The following is an 18,804-nucleotide window of genomic DNA, read 5'->3' as shown; positions in this document are numbered from 1 at the left end:
TCAGACTCATTTCTGGTGGGGGTTGACATTGATAAGGTGAGAAGCTTGGTCCAGCTGGGAGGAGACACCGGGGAAGACCCAGGACGAGGTGGAGAGATTATATCTCCACACTTTTCTTCTCCTCTTCACAGAGGAGAAAAAAGGGCAGAAAAGTGTGGATGGCATGGCAGCACTCACTGACTTGAAGAATGTTGTCCAGAGTGACAGCCCACTGCGTCTCAACAATACACGATATTCCATTGTGGCCCTCAATAAAAATTAAACAAGAAAATAACTCTAGATCACTCACTTCATCGTCCTCCTACGTACAGGTGCCGTCCAGCCCGCTGACCATCTATGCACACCCGGGCCGATGCATAAAACTTATTTCCATTGTGGTCCCCAATTTTACTCACTCTTCAATTGTTATCCATGATCGGGTTGCAGGAGCAACAGCTCCAGCAGGGGACCCCAAACTTCCCTTTCCCAGGCCATATTGACCACCTCTTACTGGTGGATCCTGAGGCGTTCCCAGGCCAATGTGGAGATGTAATCTCTCCACCTAGTCCTGGGTCTTCCCCAGGGTCTCTTCCCAGATGGACATGCCTGGAACACCTCCGTAGGGAGGCGCCCAGGAGGCATCCTTACCAGATGCCCGAACCACCTCAACTGGAAACTTTCAACGCAACGGAGCAGTGACCCAACCCTCATGACCATAGGTGAGAGTAGGAATGAAGACTGACCAGTAGATAGAGAGCTTCACCTTTTGGCTCAGCTCCCTTTTAGTCACAACAGTAGGGTAGAGCGAATGCAATATCGCCCGTGCTGCACCAATTCTCCGGCCAAACTCATGCTCCATTGTCCCCTCACTCTTGAACAATACCCCAAGGTACTTGAACACCCTGGACCATGTTTACAACAACATACGTGGTGCACTCCGGGCCGCCCCCCGCTCCCCCTTTGGAAACTCAGATCACATCTCTTTGTTTCTGTACCCGGCCTACAGACAAGAACTCAAGCAGTCGAACTCTGTCACCAGACAGGTTAAACTGTGGACACCAGAGGCTGAGAGCACTCTACAGGACTGTTTTGCCACAACTGACTGGGATGTTTTCGAGCTGCAGCCACCCGCAAGGACTCCTCCGTCAGCGTAGATGACTATGCTGAGTATGTGACTGGGTATATCAGCACTTGTGTCAAAAACATCGTACCCACCATACAAGTGAGAAAGTTCCCCAACCAGAAGCCCTGGGTAAACAGAGAGGTGCTGCACTTGCTGCATGCTTGCACTGCTGCTTTTAGATCTGACAATGAAGCCGAGTACAAGGCTGCACAGTACAGACTGCAGAAGGCCATAAAAGCAGCCAAGAGACAGTACAGCGAGAAGACGGAGGACTTCTACTCTAACGCTGACCCCAGGAGAATGTGGCAATGTCTGGATCACATCACAGACTTCAGGACCAGCTCCAGAACGGCCACTATCAGCTCGTCGGACAGCCTGCCAGACGACCTCAACGCCTTCTACATGCGTTTTGAGAGCCCCACCCACTCCACCTCTACAGAATACAGACACACCCCGACCATTCAACCCCCTCTCCCCCACCAATTGTCACATCAGCCCAGGTACACAAAGCCTTGAGGAGCGTCCGCACCCGGAAGGCTGCCGGGCCAGACAATGTACCAGGACGCACCCTCAGAGTATGTGCTAAAGAGCTGATTGATGTTCTCACCTCCATCTTCAACCTTTCTCTCAGGCAATGCATCGTCCCGAGATGCTACAAGACCACCACCATCGTCCCCCTCCCCAAGAAGAACCCCCCATCCTGTCTGAATGACTTCCGGCCAGTAGCACTCACTTCAATCATTATGAAATGCTTCGAAAGAGTGATACTGTCTCACATTCATAACAGCATCCTGGACACGACCGACCTACTGCAGTACGCCTACAGGCATAACCAGTCTAGGTCCGACGCCATCGCCGCCGCCCTTCACATCTCCCTCTCTCATCTGGAAAATGAAGACTCCTACATTAGGATGCTCTTTATCGACTACAGCTCCGTCTTCAACATAGTCGTCCTCCACAAACTCAACCACAAATTGTTAGCCCTCGGACTTCACCCCCCCTCTGTGACTGGCTTTCCAACTTCCTGACTGCACAGTCTGTCAGGATCAGGAGAAGGACGTCAGCCACCATCACTACCAACATGGGGACCCCACAGGGCTGTGTCCTCAGTTTCTACACCCTGTTCATCCACAACTGCGTCACTTCCCACACCAACAACACCATCATCAAGTTTGCCGTCGACACCGCCGTGATAGGACGCATCACTGGCGGAGACGAGGTGGCCTACAGGAGGGAGGTGGACAGTCTGGTGACGTGGTGTGGAGACAACAACCTCACCCTCAACACAGACAAGACTAAGGAGATGATCATGGACATGAGGAAGGAGAGCAGGCCTCACCAGCCGCTGTTCATCCGAGGTCTTGAGGTGGAGAGGGTGAGGAACTTCAAGTACCTGGGGGTCCACATCAGCGATGACCTCACCTGGACATTCAACACCACACAAGTGGTGAAGAAGGTTCAGCAGCAGCTGTATTTCCTGAGGAGGCTGAGGAAATTTGTGTTGGCACCCAAGATCCTCATCAACTTCTACAGCTGCATCATCGAGTCAGTCCTAACCACCTGCATCACTCTGTGGTACGGCAGCTCTACTGTGTGGGACCACAAACGCCCGCAGAGAGTGGTAAAAACTGCGTCTAAGATCACCAGGACCCCACAACCCTCTCTGCAGAGCATCTACCACTGCAGAGTCCACAGGAGAGCTGTCTCCATCATCAAAGACCCCACTCACCCCCAACATGGACTATTCACACTCAGGCCTCAGGCTGCAGGTTCAGGACTGTGAGATGTAGAACCACCAGGTTCAAGAACTCCTTCTTTCCCACAGCCATTAGACTGTTAAACAGCTGAACATCAGCTACATGTGATTGGTGCAAAGTTAGTGAGGCTACCCTCCTCCACATGTTCTGGGTCTGCTCCTGTCTTGAAAGATTCTGGAGGGACAAATTTGAAGCATTGTCCACGGTACTGGGAGTCAGGATACCACTTAATCCTCTAATTGCACTATTTGGGGTCACTTCGGGTGGGGTACTGCCTGGGGAAGTACGGCTCCCAGCGGGTGGTCATAAGGTAATAGCTTTTACCACTCTGGTGGCACGTCACCTCATTCTTTTAAAGTGGAAAGACCCCGTGCCACCTTCATTGACACACTGGATAAGAGAGGTCCTACTAAATCTTCGTCTCGAGAAGATTAGATATGCATTACGTGGGTCGCAGCAAACATTTTTAAAGGTGTGGAAATCCTTTTTTATTTTCTTTGATAACCCAACAACATTTGTATAGTCCTTGATAGCTGTTTTTTATTTCTTTTTTTTGTATGTTAATTTACTTTTCAACGTACAATCTGTTTTTGGAACACTTATCACTGTTGTATGTGATTTGACCTATCAGTGCAATACCTCTATATGTTTTTGTGGTGACAGCTGGGGAGGGTGGGTTTTGGGGTGTTATTGTTGTTTTATTTTGAAATCATTCCTTGTATAATTGTATAATTCCTTGTATAATTCCTTGTATAGTCTTACACACCTCTCTGCAGCTTCTCTCCCCCTGCCATCCCCCCAATACCCCATCCCCGTAGAGACGGTGCCTGCTCCTAGACCACCAATAACCAGTAAAAATCTATTTAAGCATAAAAATTCAAAAAGAAAAAAATAATATAGCACCTTCAACTGCACCACAGACTAAAACAGTGAAATGTGGTCTATTAAACATTAGGTCTCTCTCTTCTAAGTCCCTGTTAGTAAATGATATAATAATTGATCAACATATTGATTTATTCTGCCTTACAGAAACCTGGTTACAGCAGGATGATTTTGTTAGTTTAAATGAGTCAACACCCCCGAGTCACACTAACTGTCAGAATGCTTGAAGCACGGGTCGAGGAGGAGGATTATCAGCAATCTTCCACTCCAGCTTATTAATTAATCAAACACCCAGACAGAGCTTTAATTTATTTGAAAGCTTGACTCTTAGTCTTGTCCATCCAAATTGGAAGTCCCAAAAAACAGTTTTATTTGTTATTATCTATCGTCCACCTGTTCGTTACTGTGAGTTTCTCTGTGAATTTTCAGACCATTTGTCTGACTTAGTGCTTAGCTCAGATAAGATAATTATAGTGGGTGATTTTAACATCCACATAGATGCTGAGAATGACAGCCTCAACACTGCATTTAACCTATTATTAGATTCAGTTGGCTTTGCTCAAAATGTAAATGAGCCCACCCACCATTTTAACCGCACTTTAGATCTTGTTCTGACATATGGCATAGAAATTGAAGACTTAACAGTATTCCCTGAAAACCCCCTGTTGTCTGATCATTTCTTAATAACATTTACATTTACTTTAATGGACTACCCAGCAGTGGGGAATAAGTTTCATTACAGCAGAAGTCTTTCTGAAAGCGCTGTAGCTAGGTTTAAGGATATGATTCCTTCTTTGTTATGTTCTTCAATGCCATATACCAAAACAGTGTAGAGTAGCTACCTAAACTCTGTGAGTGAGATAGATTATCTCGTCAATAGCTTTACATCATCTCTGTGCTTGTCCTGTCAGACCTCAGTGCAGCTTTTGATACTGTTGACCATAAAATTTTATTACAGAGATTAGAGCATGCCATAGGTATTAAAGGCACTGCGCTGCAGTGGTTTGAATCATATTTATCTAATAGATTACAATTTGTTCATGTAAATGAGGAGTCTTCTTCACAGACTAAGGTTAATTATGGAGTTCCACAAGGTTCTGTGCTAGGACCAATTTTATTCACTTTATACATGCTTCCCTTAGGCAGTGTTATTAGAAAGCATTGCTTAAATTTTCATTGTTACGCAGATGATACCCAGCTTTATCTATCCATGAAGCTAGAGGACACACACCAATTAGTTAAACTGCAGGAATGTCTTTCAGACATAAAGACATGGATGACCTCTAATTTCCTGCTTTTAAATTCAGATAAAACTGAAGTTATTGTACTTGGCCCCACAAATCTAAGAAACATGGTGTCTAACCAGATCTTTACTCTGGATGGCATTACCCTGACCTCCAGTAATACTGTGAGAAATCTTGGAGTCATTTTGATCAGGATATATCCTTCAATGCGCATATTAAGCAAATATGTAGGACTGCTTTTTTGCATTTGCACAATATCTCTAAAATTAGAAAGATCTTGTCTCAGAGTGATGCTGAAAAGCTAATTCATGCATTTATTTCTTCTAGGCTAGACTACTGTAATTCATTATTATCAGGTTGTCCTAAAAGTTTCCTGAAAAGCCTTCAGTTAATTCAAAATGCTGCAGCTAGAATGCTGACAGGGACTAGAAGGAGAGAGCATATCTCACCCATATTGGCCTCTCTTCATTGGCTTCCTGTTAATTCTAGAATAGAATTTAAAATTCTTCTTCTTACTTATAAGGTTTTGAATAATCAGGTCCCATCTTATCTTAGGGACCTCTTAGTACCATATCACCCCAATAGAGCGCTTCGCTCTCAGACTGCAGGTTTACTTGTAGTTCCTAGGGTTTGTAAGAGTAGAATGGGAGGCAGAGCCTTCAGCTTTCAGGCTCCTCTCCTGTGGAACCAGCTCTCAGTTCGGATCAGGGAGACAGACACCCTCTCTACTTTAAAGATTAGGCTTAAAACTTTCCTTTTTGAAAAAGCTTATAGTTAGGGCTGGATCAGGTGACCCTGAACCATCCCTTAGTTATGCTGCTATAGACTTAGACTGCTGGGGGGGTTCCCATGATGCACCCAATGTTTCTTTTTATTCACCTCTTTTTGCTCTGTATGCACCACTCTGCTTTTAATTATTGGTGATTGATCTCTGCTCTCTTCCACAGCATGTCTTTTTCCTGATTCTCTCCCCTCAGCCCAACCAGTCCCAGCAGAAGACTGCCCCTCCCTGAGCCTGGTACTGCTGGAGGTTTCTTCCTGTTAAAAGGGAGTTTTTCCTTCCCTCTGTTGCCAAGTGCTTGCTCATGGGGGGTCGTTTTGACCGTTGGGGTTTTTCTGTAATTATTGTATGGCTTTTGCCTTACAATATAAAGCGCCTTCGGGCAACTATTTGTTGTGATTTGGCACTATATAAATAAAATTGATTTGATCTGATTTATAATTATTCACTTCTCTGTTTTTGTACTGTTTTGTGAAAATTAATGAAAATTAAAAATATTTAAACACAAAGAAGAAACTGCTCTATCCTCTGCAGGCAAAGGAGAACTGGTCACCAAAAAAAAAAAAAAAAACAGAACTCTTTTTATTTAACCCCATACTGATACGCAGCCAATATCATCCAGAGGCATACATTTTTAACTTATGGTTCAAATTTTAACCAAACTTATTTCGTACAAGTTATTTAAATTAACGTCACTTCTGAAGTTTTATAAAGTGAAAATATCAGATATATGTTTTAGTTTTAAAGTAATGCGCTAATTTTTAAGGTTTTAGTGTGGGGCATGCTGTGTCCAGGTGCATTATGGGTAGGGTATTCTTAGTACGGTAATCTTAGTACGTTCACGACAGGAGAAATGCATTTCAGACACTCTGATCAGGACAGCAGCATTAAACTCTATTGCCTAAAACTCACGTGAATATATTCTCTGGGTTTATAGACGTTTTTATTGTGTTTGCTTTTATTAACGCATCTTAAACGTAGCAAGTAGCAACACAGATTATCTGGAATTTTGTGTTTGCAAGTTTTCAAGGTCTCTACTGCCATCTACTGGCCAGAAGTGTTCATGGCAGTATTCAAACTGAAGCTGGGCTGATATTTTCAATAACTGTACTCGTACATTCAAAAACCACATGTTGGACTCATGTTTCCAGAAGCAAAACGTAAACAGAAGCTTTTTTTTTTATGTAAACATGGGAGAATCACAGGCTGTCTCTCCGTTATTTTCAGTTGGAGCTGCTGTGAGCTACGCTCACTTCCTGATCATGTCATTCTGGGGGAAAGTGAAGTTTGCTCTTTAACGTCTTGATTATTGTTCTTTACAATACTGTTTGTACTCTTTGTTCCAGACTAATATACATAAGATGTCTGAAATTCGGTTTGCGTTTATTAAATTCCATGCAGATTAAACATAGCAGACACGGATAATTCGTTATAATTGTTTTAGTAAGTTTTCAGGATATCATGCATGCAGTTTCTTATTAACGTGATGAAAAGCATAAAAAATACATTTATGTAGTATAATATTAATTTACAATTGTCATCATGTGGATTCTCTATATGTTGTTTGACTGCAGCGACTCTCTGGCACGCAAGGGATTATGGGATACGTCAATAGAGCGAATGGCAGTGTTCTATTTATTTTGACACCGGTTATATCAGTTATCTAATTACAACTTGGCTTTTTTTTTTTTTTTTTGAAAATGCCTTTTTTTACAAATAAAAAATGGTATATTTTACAAAAGCACATTTATCTGTAAACAAAAGCACATGACACATGTCACATTAACGTGTTGGTTTACATAGAATCAATCATCCAATCAGTGTGATCAGAGGCACATTTTACCCAGAATGGCATCTGTCTGTGTTTGTTACAAAACTTCAGAATTAGTGCATTATTCACCATTAGAAGATATATGTTATATCTTAACTTTGCACAAATGACAGAATTAACATTAATTGAGTTATTCTATCAGTATTCATTTTATTTATACACCAAACCATAACTCAGCACTGCTTTATTTTCCAAGACCTCGGCCTGACGGCAGTGCTGTGCTTGGGTAGAGAGTTGAGCTTTGCAGCTCCTCTCAGTTGCTTCTGTGCTGGAAGCCATGTAGTAAACAGAAGCTTCCAGCAGGGGGCAGGACGCTCAAAGACAGAAGTGCTGACTCATTATTTTGGTCTGTTGTTGCTTTGATGCTTCCAAAAGCGATCGTGGTGTTAAACCTCAAAATCAGCTTGTTAGTAGTTGTAACTGTACCGGAGACAATACTGGAATTTATCGGTTATCTGTAACTTCTGATACATTTTTGGGTGGTTTATTGTTTTAACTTTATCGAAGATAACTTTTCGGTTATCTGATTACCTATTATCGAAGTTATTTTTTGGTTATCTGTGCCCACCACTGAATACAATACCTGCTATCTTGAATCCATTGGCTCATTTGCACTAAACCATTTACTGCTGAATGTTGCACACTGATGCACTATTATGTACATAGGCCATTACAGAAGTATATTTTATATTTCTCCTCTTATAATGTATATTTCCATTTTAGTACATTGCTCTGTTATATTCTATTGTTCTTACCAACGTACTTATTTTACGTTATTTCTTTTTTCCACTTATATTTAGATATTTATACATATATATATATATATATATATATATATATATACATATATATATATATATATATATATGTATATATATATATATATTTGGGCATCCAGTGTGGGCAGCAAAGTAAGAAATTCATTGTACTGTGCAGCTGCTTAACACTCGACTGCGAACTGATCCATTGAGTGTTGGAGGTCACAGGCCACTGAAGCCAACAGGTGAATATCACAAACAGGATATGTGGCAAAGTGCAGCCCTGGCGGAAGCCAACCTCCATCGGAAACAAGTCAGACTTACTGCCAAGCACCCGAACACAGCTCTCGCTTTGTGAGTACAGAGATTGGATGGCCCTGATAAGGGACCCCTTCACTCCATACTCCCGCAGCACCTCCCACAGTATTTCATGGGGTACCCGATAAAACGCCTTCTCCAAGTCCACAAAACACATGTAGACTGGATGGGCATATTCCCAGGCCACCTTCAGGATCCTTGTGAGAGTGTAGAGCTGGTCGGTTGTTCCACGGCCAAGACAGAACCCGCATTGTTCCTCCTCAATCAGAGGTTCAACTATTGGCCGAACCCTCCTTTCCAGCACCCTGGAGTAGACTTTACCAGGGAGGCTGAGTAGTATGATTCCCCTGTAATTGGCACACACTCTCTGGTCCCACTTTTTAAATATGGGGACCACCACTCCAGTTTGCCACTCCTTAGGCACTGTCCCAGACCTCAATGCAAGGTTGAAGAGACGTATCATCCAAGACAGTCCCTCCACACCCAGAGCCTTCAGCATTTTTGGACAGATCTCAACCCCCCGGGGCCTCGCCACTGCGGAGTTGTTTGACTACCTCAGTGACTTCCACCAGGGAAATTGATGAAAATCCTCCATCAGCTTCCAGCTCTGCCCCTACTATAGAGGGCGCTCCGGTCTGATGCAGGAGTTCTTCAAAATGTTCCTTCCAGCAGCGGATTACATCCTCAGTTGAGGTGAACAGCTGCTTTGCCTCCCGCACAGCAGAGGCTGCTGCCCTTCGGGCCTGTCGGTACCTTGCAACTGCCTCTGGAGTTCTCTGAGATAACATATCCCGGAATCTTCAGTCGGACAGCTTCCCTGACCACCGGTGTCTGCCACAGTGTTCTAGGGTTGCCGCCCCTTGAGGCACCTAAGACCTTCAGTCCACAGCTCCCTGCTGCAGCTTCAGCAATGGAAGCTTTGAACATTGCCCATTCTGGTTCAATGCCCCAACCTCCTCAGGGATGCTAGAAAAGCTCCTCGGAGGTGTGAGTTGAAGATATGTCAGACAGTGGGCTCCTCCATACGTTCCCAGTTCACCCGTACTATCCATTTGGGCTTACCAGGTCTGTCCAAAGTCCTCTCCAACCCTCTGATCCAACTCACCACAAGATCGTGATCAGTTAACAGCTCTGCCCCTCTCTTTACCCGAGTGACCAGAACATGCGGCCTCAGATCAGAAGAACAAACACAAAATTGATCAACGATCTTCGGCCTAGGGTGCTCTGGTACCATGTACATTTATGAGCATCCTTATGTTGGAACATGGCGTTCGTTATGTACAGTCCATGACTAGCACAGAAGTCCAATAACAAACAACCATTTGGGTTCAGATCGGGGAGGCTGCTCCTCCCAATCACACCTCTCCAGGTGTCTCTGTCATTGCCCACGTGTACGTTGAAGTTCCCCAGCAGAACAATGGAGTCCCCCACTGGAGCCCCATACAGGACTCGGTTCAGGGACTCTAAGAATGCCAAATACTCCAAACTGCTGTTCAGTGCATGCACACAAACAACAGCCAGCTCAGCGCTGCTCTGGCTCCAGGCTCGAAGTCTGGAGAAAAAGGCGAGCAGCACTTTCTTTGCAGTCAGAGCTGTGGCCACGGATCGTGCTCCATAACAATCCCGCAAAGGCGGGATTTGTATTGATTATTATGTAGTATAATCAGGAAAGTGTTATTTATGTAACATATGCATTGATTTGTATAATGGCACTGTTTATCATGTTGATCATCTTCATTTTTATGTGGATTCCAGCGCTGGTTCATTTTGGTGTATAATTTACGCCACCTCTCGACCTGGTGTATATTTTCAGTGCAGCGTACGCCAACGACCACATTGATAAATGCCAAGTAGCGCAGCCGTTTTGGCGTACACCCCATATACGCTCAAATATCGGCGTAAGCAATGTTGATACATGAGGCCCAATGTGACTAGAGATTTTGATATTGATCAGTAAAATATTTGGGATCAATTGGTATGTGACTTCAGGATGAAGCAACAACGAACTCATGTCAAGTCATATATAATTAAAAAAAAAAATCACTCCACTATGTGTAGTTCTTCGAAGCTCGCTGCAAGTATTGCGAACAATAAGTATTCACAATATAAACTTGTACCTCAGTTTGCAGAGCTCTCAGAATATGCATCAGCCCCCTGATGCCTTTCATTGTACTTTAACTTGTGCAAAACCTTGAATGTAAAATTTTAATTATACAACTGTAAGTGTATTTGCAATATAAAAGAAATATTATTATTATCATAGAAAAAATTATCACACATTTTCCTTATGTATAAATATTACAGTGGTGTATGAAGGAGCTAAACATTTGCACAGTACTCTCTATATATGATGTAGCTCGGAGTCAAATTAACACTTCAGAAACACCAGAGAAGACGATGATCTCACCTGAGTAAAAAAACAGCGGTGCATAAACCAATCATAGCAAATGATGCTATCATCAGGTACGCTGAGGGTGCTGAGACAGATGGAGAAATCAGAGAGGTTCATGCTATTGTTCAGTTGATCTCATGCTAAGACCAATTAAATGTGATTAAACTCACTGTCATGTTGTAAGAACAATACACTAGTTAGAAACCCTTATACATCCTGTGATACATGCCTACAATGTGATTCCATACCAAAGCTTTCCTGGTCTTTCGTTTTGAAGTGTGTGGTGGTTTGACTTCCTGGACCCGCTGCCGTCACAGCTCTTATCCACACTTCATAATCCCAGCCCGGACTGAGATCCAACAAGTCAAAAGTCTGATTTTCATTTTGCAAAGATGCAGTCACAGTGTGCACTAGTAAGAAAGGAATTGATTGGAAAATAGTGAGATTCGGTAACTGAGAGCCCGAGACACAGCACATTACTTATGACTGTCTACAAGTTTCTTTACTCATTGATCTGCTTCATCCTATTTATTGTCTTTTTCTTGTTTTCCAGCAGTGATTTCTGTAGTTCATTAAACAAGAAATTAAAACAATGACAATACGATAGCTGATAGGGGCCGTAAGACTTTCTCATTAAGACAACCCCAGCAGAAGTAGAAAACAGAAATGTAAAATAATAATAATAATAATAATAATAATAATGAAAAACAAATTTCCACCAATTCAACAACAGGTAGTTCCATCAAAAACATCTTGCAAATGGGATAAAAATGCCTGCAAACATAGAGAACACAAACAAATATCAACTGCAGTACATTCAACATTTTCATTATCAATGTGTCTGCTGCAAATTCACACAATGCACCCAAATACAGAAATGCTTTACAAAGCTTCACAATGCAACGGAAGCAGTATTTTCATTTATTCACAATACAATGAAGTCTAGAATGCACTTAAAAGTTTCTGTTCCACTGATTTGTTCATACTTCTATTGCATAGTGAAACTTTACAAAATGTTTCTACATTTGTGTGCTGACTGAATTTGCTGTCACACCTCCTACACAAGACTGTGGGAGCCTTAAGAAGCTCCTTCAGTAATAGACTGCTGCACCCTCAGTGCAAAGGAGGTCATATATTCCAAGTCGTTAGACTGTATAACCACGTGCCGCTTTTGCACCATTAACTATGTCTCCCACCGCTTTTTGTGCTTTATTACATGCACATCTGTGCAATTTATCCTGTGCAAATTAGATGTTATGCCTATACATATTTACTTATATTCTATTTTTATGTAATCTGTTCACACCAGTATTTATGCATTCACCAGTAAACACTGCAATATATACTCAACAAAAATATAAACGCAACACTTTTGGTTTTGCTCCCATTTTGTATGAGATTAACTCAACGATCTAAAACTTTTTCCACATACACAATATCACCATTTCCCTCAAATACTGTGCACAAACCAGTCTAAATCTGTGATAGTGAGCACTTCTCCTTTGCTGAGATAATCCATCCCACCTCACAGGTGTGCCATACCAAGATGCTGATTAGACACCATGATTAGTGCACAGGTGTGCCTTAGACTGCCCACAATAAAAGGCCACTCTGAAAGGTGCAGTTTTGTTTTATTGGGGGGGGATACCAGTCAGTGTCTGGTGTGACCACCATTTGCCTCATGCAGTGCAACACATCTCCTTCGCATCATCCGTGAAGAGAACACCTCTCCAACGTGCCAAACGGCAGCAAATGTGAGCATTTGCCCACTCAAATCAGTTACGACGACGAACTGCAGTCGGGTCGAGACCCCGATGAGGACGACGAGCATGCAGATGAGCTTCCCTGAGACAGTTTCTGACAGTTTGTGCAGAAATTCTTTGGTTATGCAAACCGATTGTTTCAGCAGCTGTGCGAGTGGCTGGTCTCAGACGATCTTGGAGGTGAACATGCTGGATGTGGAGGTCCTGGGCTGGTGTGGTTACACGTGGTCTGCGGTTGTGAGGCTGGTTGGATGTACTGCCAAATTCTCTGAAACGCCTTTGGAGACGGCTTATGGTAGAGAAATGAACATTCAATACATGAGCAACAGTTCTGGTTGACATTCCTGCTGTCAGCATGCCAATTGCACGCTCCTTCAAAGCTTGCGACATCTGTGGCATTGTGCTGTGTGATAAAACTGCACCTTTCAGAGTGGCCTTTTATTGTGGGCAGTCTAAGGCACACCTGTGCACTAATCACTAATGGTGTCTAATCAGCATCTTGATATGGCACACCTGTGAGGTGGGATGGATTATCTCAGCAAAGGAGAATTGCTCACTATCACAGATTTAGAGTGGTTTGTGAACAATATTTGAGAGAAATGGTGATATTGTATATGTGGAAAAAGTTTTAGGTCTTTGAGTTCATCTCATACAAAATGGGAGCAAAACCAAAAGTGTTGCGTTTATATTTTTGTTGAGTACTTTAGTCACCTTTCTTTAATGTTAATATTTTTATCTTTACTTTGGCTGCTGCAACAAGTGATTTTACCCATTGTGGGATTAATAAAGTTTATCTTATTTGCAGCAGACGCATTATCAAATTAAATATGTTGTATTGTAACTTATGTTTATGTTTTCTGTTTGACATTATCCAAATTGCAAAACATTTTCTTCATGCAGCTACCTGTTGTTGAACTGATGTAGGCATGTATTATATTTGGAAATGTTTTCTGCATTCACTTGTACTATCTTAACTTGGAAGTGTTGTGGTCCTTATCAGCCACCATACCATAACATCAAAGAGTCAATCATTCTCCAAGAAGCACTTCTCTACCTTTGCCTATACACAAATAATTTCCTGTTGCCAACAGTCATCACTCCTCTTGTTTTATATACCTGTTTGGTCGACTCCTCCTATTTGGTAGCTGATAATCGTCCCGTTCTGCTTGAGCAGTGGAATGGGCTCCCAAAACAGTGTCACGCGAGTGGCGTCAATGGAATTCACCTTAAATGACGATACTTTGGAAGGAACTAAAAAGAAAGAGAACCACATGATCAGTTTACACTCTGTTTAATACAAATTGAGATCAGATGCAAAAAAAATGTCTTTAAATGCAGCATTGTGTTCTGGGGAAGAAGTTCTAAAGAAGAGTCCTTCCAGTGTAAACACATACTTCCTTCCAGGGAATATCCAATGGCAGAAGACAGCTGCTGGGCTTTAAAGTTGTGCGATATTGTGAAGAGTGACACTAAGTAGGGTGTGTACTTCGCAAATCGACCTGCAGGTGAAGACACAGACCACCACAGTGAACTTCCATCAAGCACAAATCCAACTGTGAAGATAAGAACAACTATGATATTCTGATTTTTGTAAACTTCTTAAAAGAACTGCATCTCCTGTTTCTTGTAGCTGTAAGGGTTCCCATAACAGATCATCTGTTTCCATGTCACCCTGTCCTCTGCATCTTCCACCAGCCACCTCTATGTTCTCCCTCAAAACATACATAAACCTCCTCTTTGACTTCTTTCCCTTCTACCTAGTGGCTCTATGCTCAGCGTCCGTGTTCCTGTATAACCTGGTTACCTCCTCTGTGCATGTCCAAACCCTCTGTCTGTCTCACCTCTCTTCCTGCAGAACGTCTTACCTGTGCTGCTCCTCTGATTGGTCCATCCTCACTACACCCCCCCCCCCCCCCCCAAAAAAAAATCTCCAGCTCTACCACCTCCAGCTCTGCCTCCTGTCTTTTTGTTAGTATTGTTGCCTCTAAGCCGTACAACATAGCTGGTCTTCTGTCTGCCTTACGTTTCACAAGGACTGCCTGTTCACAAGACAAACCTGTCGCCATTCTCCACCTATTCCACCCTGCTTGCACTACATCTGCACTCTATTCTTCACCTCTCTATCACACTATCCATTACTTTGGATAGTTGCTGCATCCACACCACAGAACTGCCTTGAGTCCTGGATGGCAACATCTCTAAAATAACTATCTATCTGCCACAGGCAGCTAAAATGTGGGCAGTCCCTTGGCCTTCTCCAGCGGCTGGGGCCCTCAACACTCATGCACCTGTGTGCTGGATCATGCACAGGCAAATGTGCCCACGAAACTGTCGCTCCCTCACAATGCAAGTGATGCTCATCATTTTAGTCTCTCTTCATAAGTGCTCGTTTGATACACACCTATTCCAGCAGTACCCAAGGATCCCCCAACAGACCTAGTACCAAAGACATCAAGTTGTCACTTTAGGTCACTGGTTTGCATCCACGTCCCACAACCATACAACAAGACAGGTAGCACCAGAACCCTGAAAACTTGGACCTTCATTCTTCTGAAAAAATATCAGCATCACCAAACATCTATCCAGTGACGTCATGACTCCATAATCATAAAGGCAGAGGACCCACAGAAATGTATGTCACTGCCAAGATAAGTGAATATCTCTACTAGTTCAATACTTTCACCCCATACAGATACACTTCTGATGGCTGAGTCCAGGAAACTGTTAAAAGCCTGAATCTTAGTCTTGATCCAGGACAATCTGAAACCCACTCAGATTCATCACTCAGCTTCTCAAGTGCTGCAATCAGAGTATCCATTGATTCCGCAAAGATCACAGCATCATCTGTGAAGTCAAGATCAGTAAACCTTTCCTTAACAACAAAAGCACCCAAGTCACTGGTTTCCACAACCACACCCCACACCCAGTCCATGCAAGCATTGAACAGTGTAGGAGGCAGAACAGACCCCGATGAACAAACGCCTGTTTTCATTGGGAAAATCTCAGAGTCTCTGCCTCCACTTTGCACAGCACTCACAGTATCTGTGTATAGGCTAACTATGACATCCAGTAGCTTCTCATGGATAACACGAATTCTCAGGATGTCCGAAAGAACAGTCTGATCAAATGAATCAAATGCTTTACTTGAGGTCCTCTATCGTTTGCCCCAAGTATTTAAGCTCAACTACCTTCAACACCTGTACTCCTTGCAACATCCCTATTCCACCGTTCTTCCTCTCATTTACACATGTGCTCAGTCTTGCTCCTAAGGATTTTCATTCCCCTTCTCTCCAGAGCATATCTCCACCTCTCCAGGCTTGTGTCATCCTGCTCTGTACTCTCACTACAGATCACAATGTCATTTGCAATAGTCTGTAAGTTTAAATGAATGTTTTTGCATTCTGTAATATTTCTCTTGCTCAATTCAAAGTTTTTTGTTTAAGGTTTCATCTTCAACATAATATTTTCTATTATTCTGATTTAACTCAGCTTCTGAATTAAAAGCATCCCAATCAAAATGACCTTTAAGAACTTTTCTTGTTTGGCCTTTCTTTACTCTGTCCCAATCAAATCCTTGGGGTGGAGGTTGTCCTACTTGCTTGTATTGCACCACATATTCTTTCAGGTTGTCAGAGGGCTCAGAGGGCGGGTTCCAGGACACATTTAGATTTTCTTCGTTCATCTTCAAGACAATGGCTTGGCCGTTACTCTGTTTACCTTTCAAAAATAGAATTTCCAGTGAGAAATATTAGAGAAATAATGACAGCAGCACTTTTCAGAAAGTAATAACCTTGAAAGATTGAGCACACCTATAAAACATAATAATATTAAACTCCCAGTACAAACAAGAAGGGCACTGAATTGAGTATGTTATGTGTCGACGCGGGTTGAGGAGCAGACCTGCGTCTGACGGAACCCAGCGCTAAAATAACCAGAAAGCGGTTCCAATAACAAAACAATTTATTCTTTCCACCCTCTGGTGCATAACAAAGTGAATGAACAAAAGATGCGTCAGTCTGGTGGAGTGAAGGCTGGCACGCTCTCCAGCGCCTAAAAGGATCGAAGCCCGGCGCTTCTGGACTCAATTTTACCGCCAAACACCCCCCAGGTGGACACGACAAACCGACTCTCTGCGAAGGATAGAAGAGGTGAGGTAAGTCAGCAGTTACAAGCAATATCCTTCAAAAGGCACACACTATCAGCAACACATTCAGGTCTGTATTTAAGCTTTATGTAAATGAGCAGCTTCTCACAACAGGTGGAGGATCAGTTGTCCGCACGCCACAGCAGTGAGAAGCGAGCTGCACAATTCTCATCACAATTCAAATATACTGCGTAACAAAATACCAAGTTACTATCAACAAGTAGTCAAACAATTAATCACCTCTGATGTGTGCTGACAGCATGTGTCCCTCACCCTTCCTGCTTCACAGGCACGATGTGTCAAACCCAGGCGCGGTCCTCAGTGTCTCACAAACGAACATCACAAGGTCGAGTTCCCGGCAATTCTGCTTGAATCACACATGGCTTAAATGCAGAACGCCATCTAATTATCTGCTTCAGCTGAAAGTCTTTAAGGTTGCATGTGAGCACCATCCACAGGTGCTGCACATAACGTTGATGAGGGTGAAGGACTCTTCTGCCAGCACCTTCTCCACAGACAAATCAGTTTTCATACCACCTGGAGAGCAAAGAAAAGAAAAGAACACCAAAATGTCCAGCCACACCCCCCCAACACACAACAGAGTACATACCACTTCCATATTTAAAAAGAAAACTGCTAGCAATAAAGAATTTACTACACACAAGATTACTTCAAAATAAATTAACCAGAAGCTCCAGACATTTAGTCAGCCTCAAATAGGGGCGCAACAGTTATTTTCATATTTCATTAATTATTGTAGCTCTAGTCTCAAAACAGCCATGAAACAAATGTGTTCCAAAAATATTATTTTAAAATCTTTTAACTATTACAATGCACAGTTGCGTTAAAAAAATGATTTATTGATGTGAAATGATTGAAATAAAGAAGAGCTAAAAAAAATTTAAAGTGTTCATAACACTAGAATGAAGTGACTGAAAAGGACCCTGGATCTAATTCGAGCACTTTAGTGTGAGTCATTACTGAAAGAATTTCTGGTTTCAAATTGGTGTGGGATGAACATGTGATTATCTCTGAACTGGTGTGAATATTTATTGATACGCGTGTAGCCTCTACTAAAACTTTGGAACTCACTTTTTTGGAAGACTACATTCTGGGGGAAAGGCTTGAGACATGTTTGGGTTGGGGTGAGCAATGGGAAATCTCCTACCTTAATGACTGATCTGGTGTCAATACAATCACAGTCCATTACAAACAGAGTCTATGTATTTCACTGGGACTCTAATATACACATCACTGTTGTCTTTTCAACTATCCTGTCAGTGTGAACAGCAGACTACAAATGGTTGTTTAGCTGCAACATTTCTGCCATTACATGTTCTGTCGATCTTATGCTTTCTCTTTTGTCTTGTTAGAATGACCACAGTAGATGGTCACCCCACTCAGCCTGGTCTGCTTGAGGTTTCTTCCCATAATCAAAAAACAGTATTTTTTTAAACCAATCTTACCAATCTACTTGCTCATGGGTTGGGTAATGTCTAGACGTTACTTGTATGTAGCGCCACGAGATAACATAATTTGGTGCTGTATAAATAAATTGAATCAACAGATCCAGAAATTCCATTTCGAAGTGACTGAAACAACTGCATCAGAAGACAATTCACTGTTTCAAAACACTAAAATAATTTTTTCCACAAATGATTCACTGTTCCAAAATACTTGATGCACCAAAGACTGCCTCTAAAATTTACTGTAAAACATTAAAATCCTGCTTTAGAAAATGATTCACCCTTTAAACAATAAAAGCAATTGCTTCAGAAAAACATTGCTTCAAAATACCTGAAACATAAAACAGAATTTTTGATTCACAAACA

General features: G+C 42.4%; 1 protein-coding gene across 2 annotated transcripts in view; it reads right to left on the bottom strand.

The window, feature by feature from the left end:
- il12rb2l (interleukin 12 receptor, beta 2a, like) overlaps positions 1–18,804 on the bottom strand; it is a 36,201-nt gene that overhangs the window by 2,916 nt on the left and 14,481 nt on the right. For both annotated transcript variants that reach the window (XM_034190273.1, XM_034190274.1), the window contains exons 9-13: positions 16,351–16,545; positions 14,223–14,327; positions 13,945–14,079; positions 11,314–11,475; positions 11,081–11,150 (exon numbers count right to left, since the gene is read on the bottom strand). In XM_034190273.1, coding sequence (XP_034046164.1) covers positions 11,081–11,150; positions 11,314–11,475; positions 13,945–14,079; positions 14,223–14,327; positions 16,351–16,545 — 667 coding nt within the window. The remainder of the gene's footprint in view (positions 1–11,080; positions 11,151–11,313; positions 11,476–13,944; positions 14,080–14,222; positions 14,328–16,350; positions 16,546–18,804) is intronic.

Source organism: Thalassophryne amazonica, chromosome 16, assembly GCF_902500255.1.
Source record: "Thalassophryne amazonica chromosome 16, fThaAma1.1, whole genome shotgun sequence".
NCBI lineage: Eukaryota > Metazoa > Chordata > Actinopteri > Batrachoidiformes > Batrachoididae > Thalassophryne > Thalassophryne amazonica.
Note: the sequence above shows the minus strand (reverse complement) of the source record. Positions and strands in the feature narration are given on the sequence as shown.